Raw genomic sequence first — 21,722 nt, 5'->3', positions numbered from 1 at the left:
TCTCTTCACAGATGCTGCTTGACCTGCTGAGTTTCTCCTGCATTTTCTGTGTTTATCTTAAAGGGGAGGGTTGATCTTGCTCTGCATCCACATCCTGCTCATTGCAGCCTTGAATCTCGGCCTGGAGAGACCTGTACATCAAATCTGCTGGAAAGAACAATGGAGAGAGCCAGGGGAACAGCTCAGAGTGCAGACCCCATAGTCTCTTCTAAATCGATACAAGGAAGGGCAAATCAAAACCAACCTTCCAAGTGCTGCTCAGTACCCAAAACTCCTTCACACAGCGTTGAATCTCTCCAGAAGTCAGTCTCTCTCTCTCAGAATGTGTGGTACAAAAATGTCACCGACAAAAAAAGGCAGGAAGTGATCGCCTTTAAATAGCGCTCCCCTAGTCCCTTTCTGACAGCAGAACGCTCCCCTCAACCTGTCGTTGCTAGCGGCAGGTGGTAAGGCAGGGGGCGCCACTCAATTTCCGGTCCGGGGCGCTAACGGGGCATTGCGCACTTGACTGACGTCACGATCTGCCAGCGTGGGAGATCGTGGTGGTATTGTTTAGCGCTGCCGCAAAATGTCCAGTCAATTTCGCGAGAGCTGCAGATATCGCCGTGCCCGGGCGCTAGTTGCTTTGTGCCGCACTTAACGCCCTCAAGGCGCTAATGGGTGGCGCTACCAACTGAATTTTTCCCCCTAAGTCTTTAATGCAGTATACCCTGCTGTAGCGTTTTGGGTTTTACCTATATTGCCTGAATGGAATTTTCTTACTATATAATATTATGATGCTAAATGCAGCATTTTTGACCACATTAAGCCAGTAAATGTAGAATACATATTAGTTGCCATGTTGGAATGTTAATTAAACCATGTGGTTCAATGAGCTTGTCCTTGTTTTGATTAATCTCAAGCTCACCTTCGTATCTACTTTGCATTTCTTTCCATCTCTTCTTCCTCCAAAAGCATATCGAGGTGTCTCACGAATAAATTTACACTCTTCATTTCAGTGACCTTCCCTGGTAACTTATTCTTTATATCTATTGGCCCAGAAATTCAGGTCGGGGGCTTCCCGCGGGTGCAAGCCCCCGACCTGTACTTACCTTGCGCGCCGGCCGTTGAGTGTGGGCCCCCGTGGAATTCCAATCCGGGGCCTGCTCCTGCTGCCGGCGCGCAGTGCTTGTGTATCCCAGGGGCGCAGTTAGTTCGAAGCGTCCCCTGGGATCACATGGGCCATGGGCAGCAATTCGGAGCAGGGAATAAGAACATAAGAAATAGGAGCAGGAGTAGGCCATACGGCCCCTCGGGCCTGCTCCGCCATTCAATAGGATCATGGCTGATCTGAATCTAGACTCACGTCCACTTCCCTGCCCTCTCCCCGTAACCCCTAATTCCCTTATCTGCTAGGAAAATGTCTATCTCCATTTTAAATTTATTTAATGTTGCAGCTTCCACAGCTCTCTGGGGTAGCAAATTCCATAGATTTACTACCCTCTGAGTGAAGAAGTTTCTCCTCATCTCAGTTTTGAAAGGGCAGCCCCTTATTCTAAGATTATGCCCCCCTAGTTCTAGTCTCAGCCATCAGTGGAAACATCCTCACCGCATCCACCAGATCAAGCCCCCTCACAATCTTATATGTTTCGATAAAATCGCCTCTCATTCTTCTGAACTCCAATGAGTAGAGTCCCAACCTACTCAACCTTTCCTCATACGTCAACCCCCTCATCTCTGGAATCAACCGAGTGAACCTTCTCTGAACCGCCTCGAGAGCAAGTATATCTTTTCTTAAATATGGAAACCAAAACTGCACGCAGTATTCCAGGTGTGGCCTCACCAATACCCTGTATAACTGCAGCAAGACTTCCCTGTTTTTATACTCCATCCCCCTTGCAATAAAAGCCAAGATTCCATTGGCCTTCCTGATCACCTGCTGCACCTGCATACTAACTTTTTGTGTTTCATGCACCAGGACCCCCAGATCCCTTTGTACTGTAGCACTTTGCAGTTTCTCTCCATTTAGATAATAACTTGCTCTTTGATTTTTTCTGCCAAAGTGCATAACCTCACACTTTCCAACATTATATTGCATCTGCCAAATCTCTGCCCGCTCACTTAGCCTGTCTATGTCCTTTTGCAGGTTTTTTATGTCCTCCTCACTCACTGCTTTCCCTCCCATCTTTGTATCGTCGGCAAACTTGGATATGTTGCACTCGGTCCCTTCCTCCAAATCGTTAATATAGATTGTAAAGAGTTGGGGTCCCAGCACTGACCCCTGCGGAACACCACTAGTTACTGATTGCCAGCCCGAGAACGAACCATTTATCCCAACTCTTTGTTTTCTGTTAGATAGCCAATCTTCCACCCATGCCAGTATATTACCCCCAATCCCGTGATTTTTTATCTTGATCAGTAATCTTTTGTGTGGAACCTTGTCAAATGCCTTTTGGAAGTCCAAATACACTACATCCACTGGTTCCCCTTTATCCACCCTGTATGTTACATTCTCAAAGAATTCGAGCAAATTTGTCAAACATGACTTCCCCTTCGTAAAACCATGCTGACTCTGTCCTATTAAATTATGTTTATCCAAATGCTCTGTTACTGTTTCCTTAATAGTGGACTTCAACATTTTGCCAACTACAGATGTTAGGCTAACTGGTCTATAGTTTCCAGCTTTTTGTCTACTTCCCTTCTTAAATAAGGGTGTTACATTAGCAGTTTTCCAATCTGCCAGGACCTTTCCTGAGTCCAGGGAGTTCTGGAAAATGATCACCAATGCATCCACAATCCCTACCGCCACTTCTCTCAAGACCCTAGGATGTAGGCTATCAGGTCCGGGGGATTTATCCGCCTTAAGTTCCATTATTTTACTGAGTACCATCTCCTTAGTGATTTTAATCGTGTTTAGCTCCTCCCCCCCCCATTGCCCCCTGTTTGTCCAGTGTTGGGATATTTTTAGTGTCCTCTACTGTAAAGACTGATACAAAATATTTGTTCAGCGTCTTTGCCATCTCCATGTTCCCCACCACTAATGCTCCATTCATAAGTCTGACAGGAAGTGCTGTCAAACTTAGAAATACTACGGGCCCTTTCTTCTTACAAAACATCACTAAATCTTCAAATAATTTTTTTTTAATCACATTTTTTAAATAAACTATAAATTAAATGAAATAACTATTTTAAACAATAATTTAAATTTTTGAAAAAAATAATTTTATTTTCTAACGGGGCTAAAAATAAACTTACCTTGCTTTAAAGTATTTAAAAATAGTAAACCTGTGGAAAAAATGTTTTAATTTTAATTAATTCACCACTTACCTTGTAAAAAAACAGGCCTTACGCCTGCTTTTTACATTTCTAAATTCTGCAGGCTTACCTTACTGGGAAAACCTGTTTAAAAAAAAAAAACGAAGTTCGATGCGCACGCGCAGCCTCTCCCGCGCACGCGTTCGACCTCTGAACCCCTGCTTTCAGGGGAACGGAAGTGCCTGTTTCCCGCGCATGCGCAGTGCATGCAGGAAACCGGCACTTCCATTGGGCCTACGGGTGAGTACCCCGTGCGTACTCGCCCGTGGAGACCCGAATTTCTGGGTCAACACCTTTTATGTAAAACAGTTTTTTTTTCCAAATTTCCTAATTTTAAAATTATTTTAGCCAGTTTATGAAGCCTTCCTCCATGTTAAACAATTTGCCCCAATCAACTTTATCAGCACTCTTTGTAATTTTGTAAACTTCTATTGAATTACCTTGTAGTCACCTCTTTTTTGAATGAGAGCATGTCCCAGTTCCTTATCTTTTTCTGATAGTTCAGATTTCTGAGTGCAGGCATTATTCTGGTTGCCATGCAATGTCCTGTGCAGTAATAAAAGAAGTACTTTTGATTTCTTTTCTATCCCACTGCTAATTCAACCTAGTACCTTGTTTCCCTTTTGTACTTCAGTTGTGCCCTGGGCTTGTGATTTCCACAATTTTGCTACAATAACCCTCAAAATTCTTCCTGATCAGTTTGTCAACTGTGGTCCATTTGGCATGTATGAACCATTCTGGTTCCTTGCTCCATTTGCCATATGCTGGCCTCTTTTTCCCCAAAATGCAAATCTTTTAAATCTGGTTATCTTATTTCTCATAATTTCTCTGCCTCTGATTTTATTACTTTTCTGGAAACTTTTATTATGCTCATCTAAACCATAGAGGGAGAATAAGGAAATGTGACAGCAAGCTTGACGAGGAAAGGTTTTTAAAGCAGAGAAAAGTTGAGATGGAGGGGCTTACAAAGTTCCAGGAGTATAGTTGAGGGAGCTGAAGACTCTGCACCAATGGTAAGGCAAAGTGAGGGGGAATGCACAGAAGTCATGAGTCAGAAGATTAAGAGACATGGCAGGGGTAATGCTGGAAGAAGATGCAGAGACAAGAATAGGGTGAGGCCATGGATGGATTTGAGAATGAGGACAAAGATTTTAATTTAGTATGTTGGGGAACAGGGAGCCAGTACAGATGCATAATTGAGTTATGAGTCAGTCATGAATTACAATGCACAGTTATTCAAACAGTGAAGTTTGCATTTCCAGATACCTCAATTATTACCCAGATAAGAAATAGATTGAAGTAGCATTTTGAGATGGGGACAGGGGAAATAAAGGGCATGGAGGATGAAAAATGGGAGCATCATCACATCCAGAGACTGTCACAATCAAGGCTGATGAAGAGAGCGGTAACTTTAGTAGGTGGGAGGGGCAGAGTGAACATTCCACTCACACTGATCCTGCCCCAGTAAAGCTTTGGGTGCTCAGATTGAGCAAATAGTTAAAGGAAATTTTTCATTATTGCTGAATTCCTGTTAATTTCTCCTACAGACTGAATGAAGCCCCTGTGAAAGGTTTTGAAAAAGATGTTGGTGCAAAGACGACCCTCCGAATCACATATCCAGAAGGTGCCATACAGAAACCAGCGCGGTATGAGAAAGACTCACTATTTGTGTTTGCTGGATTCAAACCTCAAGATTTCAAATGGTTGAAATACATTGTTTACAAAGAAAAAGTGGTAAGAATTCTCATTCCCGGATGGTAGTGGCATATTGTCTAGAACTATAAAGACACAGCAGATTAGATCTATGTGTTTAGTGATACTGGCCTATTAAATGTCCAGTGTAGTAAATCTTCAAGTTCAATTCTTCCTTTGGGATGGAATGTTAAATATGATTAATTGAATAACATGTACATAAGGAAATAATTTTTTATTATTCCCTGGTGACTTAATGTGAATAAGTTGCATTCTTGAATGATCACAGTTGGGAAATAATCTTCAGTGAGCAGTAGTCTTCATTGGGAGTGACAACAGAGGCCAATGTTTATCAGTGAGTGGCATCAACAAGCATTAATCTTCAGTCAGAAAACACAGCAGGCAATAATAATCTGTGAGTGATGACAGTGGGCAGCAGTTCAGCAAATTGGTCTGACTAACCCAGTACAGTACTAACTGTCTAGCAGACTTAACTGTCCCATTAATGACTATGCATTTGTTTTACAGTAGCATTCGGAGAATTTTGAAATTGCTTCAGATCTCATGCCAATCCTGATTGTGTTGGCAGTGCATTAGGACGTAGTAAATATTTGCTTCTTTACAATGGGCTTGAAGTGTATTATAGTTTAGTTAATAGATCAACACATGCTGCCACTCGTGGGTTATCTGATGTTTTATGGGATACGTGAGGAGAAAAATATAGATCTAATGATTCCACTTTATACGGTGAGAAGTATCAATGTAACACACCAGTACCCATTAGATGTCCTATTTATGTAATGAAATATGCTGAAATTTCTCAATAGTACTCACTTATTCTTTTTCTGCAATAATTGTGTGAGAACTGTCTACCTCACACTGGTAACCGTCAATAATTGTATTTATAGATCAACAGTGTGAGAAGTCTCAACACAATCATTAAAACGTACCAGTTTTATTGCAATCATATAAATTTTTGTATGCGGTCCTCATTACTGTGGTTTTTAAGTTCACCAGTGAGGTCTAATGCCATTGCTGTACCATGTTGTTGTGTTTTTAGTGGTCTTTTGTGGTGTCACTTGCAATATAGAAAATGGGTTGGACTGTATGGCCTTGAATTTCTTCTGCTGTTACATTGAGAAACCAGTGTAATCTTGGCAGGCAGAGGTGCAAAATATGATGAGTCCATTGTGTTGCATTCCTGCCCCTTTTTGTACTCACCAATATTCCACCACATAATAGGCACACCCAGATATGACGACATGCAACTGGATGAATTACATCACATGATGTGTTTCCCGTCTTTTACATCAATGAATACAACAAGTTGAGTTTTTTCGCTCTTCCCCTGGGACTACCTCAGAAAGCGCTGTTGTGAATTCCCTGGCCTATACACTTATTGCTCAGTTGTGTGATTTGGCATCAGCCCCATCATCAACAGCTGGAAATAGCCACATGCAACAAGACCTAGACAACATTCAGGCTTGGCAGATAAGTGGCAAGTAACATTCACACCACGCAAGTGTCAGGCAATGATCATCTCCAACAAGAGTGGGCCAAACCACTTCCCCTTGATTTTGATGGCATTACAATTGCCAAGTCACCCACCATCAATATCCTGGGAGTCACCATTGAGCAGAACCAGCCACATAAATGTCATGGCTGCTAGAGGAGTGGCTCACCTCTTGACTCCCCAAACCCCCTCCACTGCCTACAAGGCACAAGTCAAGAGTGTGATGGAATGCTCTCCACTTGCTTGCATGGTTGCAGCTGCAACAACACTCAAGAAGCTCAACACCATCCAGGACAAAGCAGCCTGCTTGATCAGCATCTCATCCACTAGCCTAAACATCCAACTCCGGCATGCCGTGGCTGCACTGTGTACTATCTACAGGATGCACTGCAGCATGTCGCCAAAGCTTCTTTGGCAGCCCCTCCCAAACCCACACCCTTCACCAGAAGGACAATGACAAGAGCATCAGGTGCATTGGAACACAATCACCTCCAAGTTCCCCTCAAAGTCATACACAATCTTGACTTGGACATATATTGCCATTCCTTCATGGTGGTTGGGTCAAAATCTTGGAACTCCCTACCTAACAGCATTGTGGGAGTACCTTCACCATATCGACTGGCAACGGTAGCATAGCGGTATTGTCACTGGGCTAGTAAATCCCAGAGCACTGGACTAATGATCCAGAGACGTGAGTTCAAATCCCACCACGGCAGCTGGGGAATTTAAATTCAGTTAATTAAATAAATCTGGAATTTTAAAAAAGCTAGTATCAGTAATGGTGATCATGAAACTATTGGCTTGCTGTAAAAACTCATCTGGTTCACTAATTCCTTTAGGGAAGGAAATCTGCTGTCCTTACCTGGTCTGGCCGATATGTGACTCCAGTCCCACAGCAATGTGGTTGACTCTTAACTGCCCTCTGAAATGGCCTAGCAAGCCACTCAGTTGTAACAAACCGCTATGAAACAAAATAATAAAAATGAAACCGGACGGACCACTCGGCACCGGCTACAGACACGGCAACGGCACACCCTGCCCAGTCAACCCGGCCCAGTCAACCCAGCCCAGTCAACCCAGCCCAGTCAACCCAGCCCAGTCAACCCAGCCCAGTCAACCCTGCAAAGTCGTCCTCCTCACCAACATCTGGGGACTTGTGCCAAAATTGGGAGAGCTAGCCTGACACAGTCAAATTCACAGAATCATACCTTTCAGCCAATGTCCTCCATCAACATCCCTGGCTATGTCCTGTCCCACCGGCAGGGCAGACCCACCAGGAGTGGCAGCACAGTGGTATACAGTTGGGAAGGAGTGGCCCTGGGAGTCCTCAACATTGACTCCGGACCCCATGACGTTTCATAGCTTCAGGTCAAGCATGGGCAAGGAACCCTCCTGCTGATTACCACCTACTGCCCTCCCTCAGCTGAAGAATCAGTACTCCGTCATGTTGCACACCACTTGGAAGAAGCACCGAGAGTAACAGGGGCACAGAATGTACTCTGGATGGGGGACTTCAATGTCCATCACCAAGAGTGGCTCGGTAGCACCACTACTGACTGAGCTGGCCGAGTTTTGAAGGACTTAGCTGCCAGTCTGGGCCTGCGACAGGTGGTGAGAGAACCAACATGAGGGAAAAACCTACTTGACCGCATCCTCACCAATCCACCTATCGCAGATGCATCTGTCCATGATAGTATTGGAAGCAGTGACCACCGCACAGTCATTGTGGAGATGAAGTCCCATCTTCACACTGAGGACACCCTCCATCGTGTTATGTGGCAGTACCACCATGCTAAATGGGATAGATTCAGAACAGATCTAGCAGCTCAAAACTGGGCATCCATGAGGTGCTGTGGGTCATCATCAGCAGCAGAATTGTATTCCACCACAATCTGTAACCTCATGGCCAGGCATATCCCTCACTCTACCATTACCATCAAGCCAGGTGACCAACCCTGGTTCAATAAGGAGTGTAGAAGAGCATGCCAGGAGCAGCACCAGGCATACCTAAAAAATGAGGTGCCAACCTGGGGAAGCTGCAACACAGGACTACATGCATGTCAAAAAGCGGAAGCAGCTGGCTATAGACAGGGCTAAGTGAGCACACAATCAACGGATCAGATCAAAGCTCTGCAGTCCTGCCACAACCAGTCATGAATGGCGGTGGACCATTAAACAACTAACTGGAGGAGGAGGCTCCATGAATATCCCCATCCTCAATGATGGTGGAGCCCAGCACGTGAGTGCAAAAGACAAGGCAGAAGCGTTTGCAACCATCTTCAGCCAGAAGTGCCGAGTGGATAATCCATATTGGCCTCCTCCTGAGGCCCCATCATCACAGAAGCCAGTCTTCAGCCAATTCGATTCACTCCACGTGATATCAAGAAACGGCTGAGTGCACTGGATACAGCAAAGGCTATAGGCCCTGACAACATCCCGGCTGTCATGCTGAAGACTTGTGCTCCAGAACTAGCCACGCCTCTAGCCAAGCTGTTCCAGTACAGTTACAACACTGGCATCTATCCGACAATGTGGAAAACTGCCCAGGTATGTCCTGCCCACAAAAAGCAGGACAAATCCAATCTGGCCAATTACTGCCCCATCAGTCTACTCTCAATCATCAGCAAAGTGATGGAAGGGGTCATTGACAGTGCACCAATAACTTGCTCACTGATACCCAGTTTGGGTTCCGCCAAGACCACTCGGCTCCTGACCTCATTACAGCCTTGGTCCAAACATGGACAAAGGAGCTGAATTCCAGAGGAGAGGTGCGAGTGATTGCCCTTGACATCAAGGCAGCATTTGACTGAGTGTGGCATGAAGGAGCCCTGATAAAACTGAAGTCAATAGGAATCGGGGGGGGGAAACTCTCCACTGGCTGGAGTCATACCTAGCACAAAGGAAGATGGTTGTGGTGATTGAAGGTCAGTCATCACAGCCCCAGGACATCGCTGCAGGAGTTCCTCAGGGCAGTGTCCTAGGCCCAACCATCTTCAACTGCTTCATCAGTGATCTTTCCTCCAACATAAGGTCAGAAATGGGGATGTTCGCTGATGACTGCACAGTGTTCAGTGCCATTCACAACTCCTCAGATAATGAAGCAGTCCATGCCCGCATGCAACAAGACCTGAACGACATTCAGGCTTGGGCTGATAAGTGGCAGGTAACATTCGCGCCACAGAAGTGCCAGGCAATGACTATCTCCAACAAGCGAGAGTCTAACCACTGCCCCTTGACATTCAGTGGCATTACCATCGCCGAATCCCCCACCATCAACATCCTGGGGTCACCATTGACCAGAAACTTAACTGGACAAGCCAAGTAAATACTGTGGCAACAAGAGCTGGTCAGAGGCTAGGTATTGTGTGGCGAGTGTCTCACCTTCTGACTCCCCAAAGCCTTTCTACCATCTACAAGGCACAAGTAAGGAGTGTGATGGAATACTCTCCACTTGCCTGGATGAGTGCAGCTCCAACAACACTCAAGAAGCTCGACACCATCCAGGACAAAGCAGCCCGCTTGATTGGCACCCCATCCACCACCTTAAACATTCACTCCCTCCACCACCGGCATACCGTGGCGGCAGTGTGTACCATCTACAAGATGCACTGCAGCAACTCGCCAGGGCTGCTTCGGCAGCACCTCCCAAACCCGTGACCTCTTCCACCTAGAAGGACAAGGGCAGCAGACGCATGAGAACACCACCACCTCCAAATTCCCTTCCAAGTCACACACCATGCTGACTTGGAAATATATCACCGATCCTTCATCGTCACTGGGTCAAAATCCTGGAACTCCCTACCTAACAGCACTGTGAGAGTACCTTCACCACACGGACCGCAGCAGTTCAAGAAGGTGGCTCACCACCACCTTCTCAAGGGCAATTAGGGATGGGCAATAAATGCTGGCCTTACCAGCGACGCTCACATCCCCATAAACTAATATTTTTTTAAAAATCAAGGCAGTGGCCCACCACCACCTCAGCAACTGGGATGGTCAATTTTTTAAAAATTCCATGATGGCAGGGTTTGTGCTAGTCACTTTATGGAATGTCAGCTAGTGAAATTTGCATTAGAAGCCAGTCACTGTACCAATGGTGTAGGTGTTTAATAATTGTAAAATTTGGAATGTTTTCTGTGAGATGGTGAGCTCAAAAAACTTGATAAAATAATGAACAACCCTGTTTCATTCAGTGTAAAAGTGTGCAATCGTACCTTGCTGAAAATTGGAGCCAGTCCTGTAGGATTAATGTTCCCTTCTCATCTGTCATTAGCACATTAGTGCAGTAATATGACCATCAGTAAAGTTCCAGTGAAAAGTTAAATCTGTATCTTACTGAAAGTGACAAGTCTGTAATGTACACTTCTATTGTGCACTATAGATTAATGTCAAACTTAACTCTGGAATGACAGTCCAGAAATATTAACATTTTTTGAATCACTGCACTCAACAGATATTAAGGAGCCAATGGAAAAACATAAAGGAGTGGGCACATTTTTTTTCACAAAATTCCCAGTTTTTCCATTTGTTTCTTGGTCAAATGTCAGTTCTACTATTGAAAATCACTGGGGATTGTAACAAATTATTTCTCTTTTCTGCAGGGCACATTTTGTTTGTACAGATTGAGAGCATTAGGTCAACCATTACTAGTGAATTTTTAATGCTGTCGTATACAGCAAACTTTCTGGTATCCGGCACTGACGGGACCGAGTTGGTGCCGTCCCATCAAAACTGCCGTATAAACCAGCGCTAATGTTAAAACATACGGAGAAAAGCTCCGTATGAAACAACAAACCCTGTTGCAACAGCTTCAAAACAGTCAGCCGCAGCTTAAAAGCGTCTCTGTAGCTAAGCAACAGCTTCAGCTAGACGCTTGGGAGCCACGACGGGGAAAAAAAAGCAACGAGAAGTAAAAAAAACTTATAGGAAACGGCTCCTGAATTTTGCTGGTAGATGGAGCTTTCCGGACATTTAACCTCCGGTTAAACGAAAGTTTCCTGTACTTTAATTTTTCCCATTGTGTTTAATACTAACAGTTTGGCCCAGCATGAAAAAATGACCTCCTTCTACAGGATCAGATATAAAGGCCCCGATATTTAGGGGGAGGCAGGGGCGAGGGCAATTTTGCATTCGGGAAACCTGGAAGAATTTAACGGCAGGACCTGATTAACAATTTTTGTCTTCATTTCCCAGCCTCAGCCAGACTGGAAATCGGAGGCTGGGGCGATAGGGAGAGATCAGAAGGGGTGGGGAGGTTGGAAGGATTGGAGTGGTGGGGGGGAATCGGAGGCTGGAGTGGGGGTAGTTGGGGGAGATTGTAAGGGTGGGGGAGAGAACTAAAGGGTCAGAAGGGGAGAGAACGGAAAGGTCAGAGGGGGGAGAATGGAAAGGTCGGGAGGAGAACGGAAGGATCGGAGGGGGAGAATGGAAGGGTCGGGGGGTGAATGGAAGGGTCGGGGGGGAGAATGGAAGGGTCGGGGGGAGAACAAAGGGTCGGGGGGGAGAACAGAAGGGTCGGGGGGAGAACAGAAGGGTGGGGGGAGGATCAGAAGGGTCGGAAGGGGGAGATCAGAAGGGTCGGAAGGGGGAGATCAGAAGGGTCGGAAGGGGGAGATCAGAAGGGTCGGAAGGGGGAGATCAGAAGGGTCGGAGGGGGAGATCAGAACAGAAGGGTGGGGGGGGAAATCGGAAGGGTCGTGGGGGAGATCGGAAGGGTCGGTAGGGAGACCGGAAGGGTCGGTAGGGAGATCGGAAGGGACAGGGGAGTTCGGAAGGGTCTGGGGGCGGGGGGGGGAGATCGAAAGGGTCAGGTAGGGGGAAGATCGGAAGGGTTGGGTACAGGGGAGATCGGAAGGGTGGGGGGGGGAAGCAAAAGGGTCAGGTGGGATAGAGATTGGGGAGGGTGGGGCTGGATATCGGAGGCCACAGCCTGGGAGCAGCGAGGAGAGGGAGGGATCGGAAAGACCAGGTGGGGTGGGGTGTGGGAGATCGGAAAGGCTGGGTCAGTGGGAGATTGCTGGGGAGGGGGGGTGGAAATGACCGATCGCGAGAGCGGGAAGCAGGTTTGCTTGGGGGGCTGGGAGGAAGCACTCCTGCTCCTCCTGCCGCACAAGCAGTGCTGGAAAGACACTTACCTCTTCCACGTAGAAGTTGTCACCTCCCTTTCGCTGCCAGATTTCCCGAGGCCCGGGAAACCCGGCCGGCTCAGGTTAAACCTAAAATGGAGATAAAAATCTGAGGCCCGTGGCCTCATTAAAATATTTAAATGAACACCCCACCTTCTGGGAGCGGTTTGGTTGCCTGCCCCCCCATCCGCCTTTGTTAAAACCAGAGGTGGCCGGGTTCGAGGCAGGTTGGTTTCCGGTTTGAGATTTTAAAAAGTTTTACGTCCCACCCGATCCAAACCCACCCATTTTTGGGGATTAAAATTACCTTATAAACCACAGCAATTCAGATTCTGTTGAATTGACTGGGACCTCCATTACAAATATGTATAAAAATCAATTGTGCTACTTCATACCTGTGAAGTATTACTAAATGGTTGAAAGGATTGTATAGGATTTGAGAACTGATTTAAAGGGGAGCATTAGTATTGCAGACAATGCTGGTCCCTTTGGGTTCTATTAGATGGAAGGACTGACCATGAGTTTGACATTACAAATTAAGGATACACATCAGTTATTCCTGGAATATACGCATCAGAAAAAGTGAGTGATCATAAGAAGAATATAAGTATGGAATGAGATCTGACCATACAATCCATTGAGTTTTACCTTCCACAAATTATATAGAATTTGTCTTATAGACTCTACCAAAATACTTTAGTCATCTGATGGAGGTGAATAACTAGAGTTAGAACTTAAGAAGATAAATCTCTCTGAAATTTCTCCATGATCTCCATTGTACTCTGTTTTATTTGTCAACATCATCTAACTAGGAGTGGACATTGCTGGCTGTTGTTTTAATAATCACAATATTCACTCAGGTGGCCATGCAGGAATTGCTGAAATCAAATTCTGGGAGATGGGATCCTCTGGGTGGTGGATTATGTACCATTTCTGGAGATTAACTATTCTGGACTCTCTGGCTTTTCCCACCTATTTTAGTTAATGTAAATGCATAATGACATTGAGTAAGTTATCTAGACACACCAATGGCAAAATGTACCTGCCAGAAACCAATGGTATCAATTCAGTATTTTTACCATTAATATTAATACTTATAATAAAATTGAGATGTCATGTGTCAGAACTACTAAATTCCAGCTGCCATTTGAATGCAGATCAGAATGGTTTATGTCTCAATTTGTGCTTGTACCTTTATTCACTGGGTAGAGATGTAACCTTATTGTAAGGTAGATCAATAAATGGAAAGTGACTGGAGCTGTTGTGACAAACCCAGTTCAAAGAGCTTCAGTAAAGCTTTATGATTCCCATTACCCGTGATAACTGCTCTGATGATAAGTGTTCTTGTAGCCATTTTATTGTTGAATGCAGAAGGAAACAATGATATTAATGATAGCTGCAGTCTGTGATGCACCTTCAGAATATTGGTGCAAAGATTTATGGCCACAATCACCTGCATGCTGAGTTCCCATTTTCAGCCTTTCCCCTCTGGTGAAGTGCCAAGTAGAGGTCAAGTGCTTCCCCATTGTAAGGGGGAGAGAGAGCCCCTGCTAGCATTGAGTGCCATTGGTGAGGTGCCTGCCCCCTTGGCTATAGGTGGCACAGGGAAACAAAATAAATGAAGAGGGAAGTAAATAATCTTAAAAAGGAGAAGTATCCTCTAAAAGAATTGTGATAACATCTATGCATGCAGCAAAGGCCCCAGTTAAATCTCAGATTTTAGAGGCTTTTGATAATAAGGATCATTTAACTGTCTGGCGATGATGGCTTGCTGCTAATACTGATTGTGCCTACATACTCCAACCTACTAAAAGCCTTGGCTCAGTTGGTAGCACACTTGCCTTTGAGTCAGAAGGTTGTGGGTTCAAGCTCCATTCCAGAGACTAGAGCACAAAATCTAGGCTGACTCTCCAGTGCAGCACAGAGGGAATGCTGCACTGTCAGAGATGAGCTGTTAAATCGAGGCCTCATCTGCCCTCTCAGGTAGATGTAAAAGATCCTATTTGAAAAAGAGCAGAGGAGTTCTCGCCAGTGTCTGACCAATGTTTACCCCTCAACCAAACATCTGGCCATTATCACATTGCTGTTTGTGGGAGCTTGCCGTGCGCAAATTGACTGCTGCATTTCCTACATTACAACAGCAACTACACTTCAAAAGTATTTCACTGGCTTTAAAGTGCTTTGGGACATCCTGGGGTCGTGAAAGATACTATATAAATGACTTTCTTCTTTCTTACGCTGAGCTATGTTATTACAAACTCCATTAGAACAAAAGTTCTGTTGCAGAAGTTAATTCTCTCATCATTTAAAAAAAATCTTTTTTCCCCCAATCCCAGCTGGATTTCCAATCCAGTTGAGGAACTATGACTTAATTAAGAACATAAGAACATAAGAAATAGGAGCAGGAGTAGGCAATTTTGCCCTTCAAGCCTGCTCCGCCAATCAATAAGATCATGGCTGATCTTCAACCTCATCTCCACTTTCCTGAACTATCCCCATATCCCTTGATTCCCTGAATATTCAAAAATCCATCGATCTCTGTCTTGAATATACTCAACGACTGAGCCTCCACAGCCCTCTGGGGTAGAGAATTCCAAAGACTCACCACCCTCTGAGTGAAGAAATTTCTCCTCATCTCAGTCCTAAATGGCCGACCCCTTATTCTAAGACACTGACCCCTGATAATATCCTCCCTGAATCTACTCTGTCAAGTCCTGTAAGAATTTTGTATGTTTCAGTGAGATAACCTTTCATTCTTCTAAACTCTAGAGAATATAGGCCCAGTCTACTCAATCTCTCCTCATAGGACAATCTCCCCATCCCAGGAACCAGTCTGGTGAACCGTTGTTGCACTCCCTCTATGGCAAGTATATCCTTCCTTAGGTAAGGAGACCAAAACTGTCCACAATACTCCAGGTGTGGTCTCACCAGGGCCCTATATAATTGCAGTAAGACGTCTTTACTCTTATACTCAAATCCTCTTGTAATGAAGGCCAACATACCATTTGCTTTCCTAATTGCTTGCTGTACCTGCATGTTAACCTTCAGTGATTCATGTACAAGGACACCCAGGTCCCTCTGAACACCAACATTTCCCAACCTCTCATCATTTAAAAAATACTCTGCTTTTCTATTTTTCTACCAAAGTGGATAACTTCACATTTCTCCACATTATATTCCATTTGTCATGTTCTTGCCTGTCTATATCCCCTTGAAACCTCCTTGCATCTTCCTCACAACTTACATTCCCACCCAGCTTTGTATCATCAGCAAACTTGGATCTATTACATTTGGTCCCCTCATCCAAATCATTGGTGTAGATTGTGAATAGCTGAGGCCCAAGCATTGCTCCTTGCGGTACCCCACTAGTTACAGCCTACCAACCCAAAAATGATTGTTTATTCCTGCTCTCTGATTAAGCAAACCCTTTTATCTTTGTTGGTCACTGTGAGTTTGCAATAGCAAACTTTGGTTCTATTTGTATGGAGGAGATTACCCTGTATAACTAGGTCATGGTAAAACATTTTTTAATTATTATTAATTACTCTTCTGGATCCAAATATTGATTTTTAATTTTGTATCTTTTTTTGAACTAACTCACAATTGGAGCATTTTTTCCCTTTTCCTCATACGTTTGAACTTTTTCAACTGTAAGATATTAGTACTCGGAACATTTAGAATTTCAATGAGAAATATAATGAAATTGCTTCAGGGGAAACTTTTCTTCTGATATTAATGGTTGCAAATAGTTTAAAGGATTTGCTTTCTAAACGGTTAGATGGCAGAGTCACTGTTTGTGTCCTTAACCCTCACTGTCCAGCCTGTGACCAGTTGGTGCAGTGTATCCTTAGACTCTTGTCTGGACTGTGCTAAACATTGAGAAGTATGCTCAGTAGTTTTAATTCTCTGCATCCAGACTAATTATACAGGTTGACTATCCCTTATCCGAAAACCTTGGGACCAGCTGTGTTTCGGTTTTTGGAAATTTTCGGATTTCAGAAGGTATTATTTCAGACTGGGAAACTCCTAGCATTCTTTTCACAGGCAGGCTCTGGAAAGCGTCTCTGTAGCTTAGCAACAGCTTCAGAGACGCTTCCAAGCTACTGGGCCGAGTGTTTACAAGCTGTTGCTGAGCAACAGTGTTTGTTGTCAGATACGGCAGGCTCTGGAAAGCGTCTCTGTAGCTTATCAACAGCTTCAGAGACGCTTCCAAGCCACGGGCTGAGTGTTTACAAGCTGTTGCTGAGCAACAGTGTTTGTTGTCAGATACGGAGATGAAAACCTTCGTATCTGACAACATTAGCGCTGGTCTATCCGGAAGTTTGGATAGAACGGCAGCATATCGGACGGGCCGCTGTATTGTTGGGTTCACTCTCCCGGTACCTCCTTCACACTGCCCAGCTCGGCCTGCAATCTCCTACCCAGGAGGGAACTCTGTGACCCTCTGCCCTGCTCACAGGGAAAGGCAGAGCTCCCTCAGTCACACTTAACATCGAGAGCGAAGGCCGGCGTGTCGACAATCTGCAGGAATTCTTGTTCTGGGCCCCAGAGGACCACTCCTGTCATGTTTTGTGCCATTCGGGTCATGTCGTGCGCACGACTTACGCTGAACGAAAAAACTTTCGGTTTTCAGAGGTTTTCCGTTTTCGGAAGTTCAGATAAAGGATAGTCTACCTGTAATATGGAATGTTTTCACATTGGGCAGCATGTCAGGAAAGAAAGGAAGAGCTTATGCCGCGGGATATTCGTCTTGGACAGTAGCAGAAAATGTGCGATAATGAATTGGAAGCCAATTTTGCACTCTGCCCGATTTTTATCTCCATTCACTTCAATGGAAAAGAAAATGGGGCAGAGTGTAAAACATCCTCCCAATTCGCTATCGCCTGTTGTGCCCTACCGGCCAATGCGAATTTATACCCCATTGTCTTTTTAACCGTCTCCATCCAACAAAGTACTTTGTTCCCAGAAACAGTTGTGTAAATATACATTAGAAGCCCCGTACAAGTATCACAGCTTCCACTGTTAGGTTCAACATTTTTTTGTTTCTGTGGATTAAGCCTGGATCACAAGATTGAGCATCCTTTAGGAAGATAGGCTTTAAACCATTTCTCCAATTCTTGCTGACATTTCAAAGTTCATTGAGGAGATTTGAAAGAGAGAGAGTGTGCCTTTTGATGGTCTCATGCAAATGCATGGTTGATTCACATGGTGGCAAGATTATCATCTCATCGCCTTCAGTGGAAACTAATGTGAGCTTATGTTTGAAGTTATGTCACATTTATAATAAGTACATTTTTAATCTGATTCTTAGGGCTGGATTTTCCGATTGGAGGCGGGTTGGCGGTGGGAATGTTAGTTGGTGGGTTCTGGTCCCGCTCCTGGCTCCAGACAGTCTGCTGACACAATTTTCTGTTGCTTGGGCTCGTTAAGACCGCCGTGCACGTTACCCAGCCTCATCACAAGGTGTGGGTCTGCTGAGCTGCTCTGATGACGCGTTTGCAGCAGGTGCATTTAAGGGGACCATGTCCCCAATAGCTCTCACTTTGCTTTTGATGCTCCTGAGTGCTGGTGCTGTCAACGATGTCTGCAGAGAGACCAAAGGCTGCTCCCCGCTTAACACAATACTAAGGAAGGATATTAGCTCTGATGATGTGGAATCTGTATAGGTAGAGCTGAGAAATACCAAGGGGCAGAAAACGTTAGAGAGAGTTGTATACAGACCCCCAAACAGTAATGCTGAGGTTAGTGATGGCATTAAATGGGAAATTAGAGAAGTGTGCAATAAGGGCACAGCAGTTATCATGGGTGACTTTGATCTACATATAGATTGGGCTAACCAAATTAGTAACAATACTGTGGAGGAATTCCTGGAGTGTATACAGGATGGTTTCCTGGACCAATATGTCGACAAACCAACTAGAGATCAGGCCATCTTAGATTGGGTATTATGTAATGAGAAAGGATTAATTAGCAATCTTGTTGTGCGAGGCACCTTGGGGCGGAGCGATCATAATATGATAGAATTCTTCATTAAGATGGAGAGTGAAGTATTTGACTCAGAGACTAGGGTCCTGAATTTAAGTAAAGGAAACTACGATGGTATGAGGCGCGAGTTGGCTAGGATGGATTGGGGAACGTTACTTAAAGGGTTGACGGTGGATAGGCAATGGCAAACATTTAAAGATCGCATGGATGAACTACAGAATTTGTTCATCCCTGTTTGGCATAAAAATAAAACAAAAAAGGTGACTCAACCGTGGCTAACAAGGGAAATTAGGGATAGCATAAGATCCAAGGAGATGACATATAAATTGGCCAGAAAAAGCAGCAATCCTGAGGATTGGGAGCAGTTTAGGAGTCAGCAAAGAAGGACAAAGGGATTAATTAAGAGGGGGAAAATAGAGTATGAGAGTAAGCTTGCAGGGAACATAAAAACTGACTGTAAAAGCTTCTATAGATCTGTGAAAGAAAAAGATTGGTAAAGTCAAGCGTAGCTCAGAATCAGGGGAATTTATAATGGAGAACAAAGAAATGGCTGACCAATTAAATACATACTTTGGTTTTGCCTTCACAAAGGAGGACACAAATAACCTCCCAGAGATGTTGGGGAACATAGGGTCTAATGAGAGGGAGGAACTGAATGAAATCAGTATTTGTAGGGAAATGGTGTTAGGGAAATTGACGGGATTGAAGGCCGATAAATCCCCAGGGCCTGATAATCTACATCCTAGGGTACTTAAGGAAGTGGCCCTAGAAATAGTAGATGCATTGCTGGTCATCTTCCAAAATTCTATAGACTCTGGAACAGTTCCCATGTATTGGAGTGTAGCTAATGTAACCCCACTATTCAAAAAAGGTGGTAGAGAGGAAACAGGGAATTATACACCGGTAAACCTGACATCGGTAGTGGGGAAAATGCTAGAGTCCATTATAAAAGCTGTAATAGCAGAGCACTTGGAAAACAGTGACAGGATCGGACAAATTCAGCATGGATTTACAAAAGGTAAATTGTGCTTGACTAATCTACTGGAATTTTTTGAGGATGTAACTGGTAGAATAGGTAAGGGAGAACCAATGGATGTGGTGTATTTGGACTTTCAGAAGGCTTTCGATAAGGTCCCGCATAAGAGATTAGCATGTTAAGTTAAAGCACATGGGATTGGGGGTAAGGTACTGACTTGGATAGCGAACTGGCTGGCAGGCAGGAAGCAAAGAGTTGGAATAAACGGGTATTTTTCCGAGTGGCAGGCAGTGACTAGTCGGGTACCGCAGGGATCAGTGCTAGGACCCCAGCTATTCACAATATATATTAATGATCTAGACGAGGGAACTAGATGTAATATCTCCAAGTTTGCAGACGACAGAAAGCTGGGTGGGTGTGTGTGCTGTGAGGAGGATGCCGAGAAACTCCAATATGATTTGGACAGGTTGGGTGATTGGGCAGATGCATGGCAGATGCAGTATAATGTGGATAAATGTGAGGTTATCCACTTTGGTGGCAAAAACAGGAAGGCAGATTATTATCTGAACGGCAATAGATTGGGAGACGGGGAAGTGCAACGAAACCTGGGTGTCCTTGTGCACCAGTCGCTGAAGGTAAGCATGCAGGTGCAGCAGACGGTTAAGAAGGCAAATGGTATGTTGGCCTTCATAGCGAGAGGATTCGAGTACAGGAGCAAGGATGTCTTGCTGCAGTTGTACAGGGCCTTGGTGAGACCACACCTTGAGTATTGTGTGCAGTTTTGGTCGCTTTATCTGAGGAAGGATGTTCTTGCCATGGAGGGAGTGCAGCGAAGATTCACCAGACTGATACCTGGGATGGCAGGAATGACGTATGAGGAGAGATTGGGTTGATTGGGCTTGTACTCGCTGGAGTTTAGAAGAATGAGAGGGGATCTCATTGAAACTTATAAAATTCTAACAGGACTAGACAGACTAGATGCAGGAAGGATGTTCCCGATGGCGGGGGAGTCCAGAACCAGGGGTCACAGTCTAAAGATAAGGGGTAAGCCATTTAGGACAGAGATGAGGAGGAATTTCTTCACCCAGAGAATGGTGAACCTGTGAAATTCTCTACCACAAAAGGCAGTTGAGGCCAATTCATTAAATATATTCAAGAAGGAGTTAGATATATTTCTTAAGGCTAAAGGGATCAAGAGATATGGGGAGAAAACAGGGACAGAGTACTGAATTTGGATGATCAGCCATGATCTCATTAAATGGCGGAGCAGGCTCGAGGGGCCGAATGGCCTACTCCTGCTCCTATCTTCTATGTTGCAACGATGATTCCCTCCATGTTATTGTGGAGGGATTCAGAGGATGTAGGAAGGCACTATTCCAGGGGGATGGAAGAAGGAAACCTGCTCAGCAGACAAAGGCAGCCTGGCTGCAAATAGCTGAGGAGGTAACTGCAAGGTGTCTGGTCAGTCGCACCTGGATCCAATGCAGGAAGAGGTTCAGTGATCCTCTGCGTTCTGGAAAAATGAGTATAAAAGCTCACTTACCTTAATTCTGCTGTGCCTGTCATCACATCCTCATCACTCTGCATTGCCAACCCTAGTCCTGCACATCCTAACTCACCCCAACATCCCTTGCACCATCACCCATCCCTCTCTCCGTATGTACAGAATCACATCCCCATCTTACTATGCACCCCTCACACCCACCCTCACTGTTATGCAATGACAACAACTAACAACTGAAAAGGAACAAACTTGGTAATGGGAACCCACTCCATCATAGTCTCCCTCTAAACATCTCTCCTGTACATTCTTTACACTCATTCCATCACTCTCACTGAAACTCCACTTCTTTCCCTCATCGCAGAAAAAGAGAGCCCAGAGGGAGAGGGAGAGAACAGGAGGATGACCACCATCGTTCTCACAGCTCACCCATGCTGAGGAGTCCGCTCTCGACATTGCAGGAACAGTCGAACAGCTCGAAGTGGGGACGGAAAGAGGGGCTCAGTAGAACAACCTGGTGACAGAATAATTCTCCATCCATGGTATTTAGCCTTCATATGGGCTCTGATGTCAATAGAAATTGAATGCACATCACGTGCGCAATGGGATATGTCTGCAATCTATATATCACATTTC

General features: G+C 44.8%; 1 protein-coding gene across 21 annotated transcripts in view; it reads left to right on the top strand.

The window, feature by feature from the left end:
- st3gal3a (ST3 beta-galactoside alpha-2,3-sialyltransferase 3a) overlaps positions 1-21,722 on the top strand; it is a 723,997-nt gene that overhangs the window by 500,913 nt on the left and 201,362 nt on the right. For all 21 annotated transcript variants that reach the window (XR_015077713.1, XM_085983191.1, XM_085983189.1 and 18 more), the window contains one exon: positions 4,842-5,028. Coding sequence is in view for 20 of the 21 variants with exons in the window: in XM_085983191.1 (XP_085839317.1) it covers positions 4,842-5,028 (187 nt within the window). In the remaining variant the exon portion in view is untranslated. The remainder of the gene's footprint in view (positions 1-4,841; positions 5,029-21,722) is intronic.

This window comes from Somniosus microcephalus, chromosome 3, assembly GCF_052327205.1.
Source record: "Somniosus microcephalus isolate GS21.2 chromosome 3, FLI_Smic_1.0, whole genome shotgun sequence".
NCBI classification, from domain to species: Eukaryota; Metazoa; Chordata; class Chondrichthyes; order Squaliformes; family Somniosidae; genus Somniosus; species Somniosus microcephalus.
This window is presented reverse-complemented; position numbering and strand designations above follow the sequence as displayed.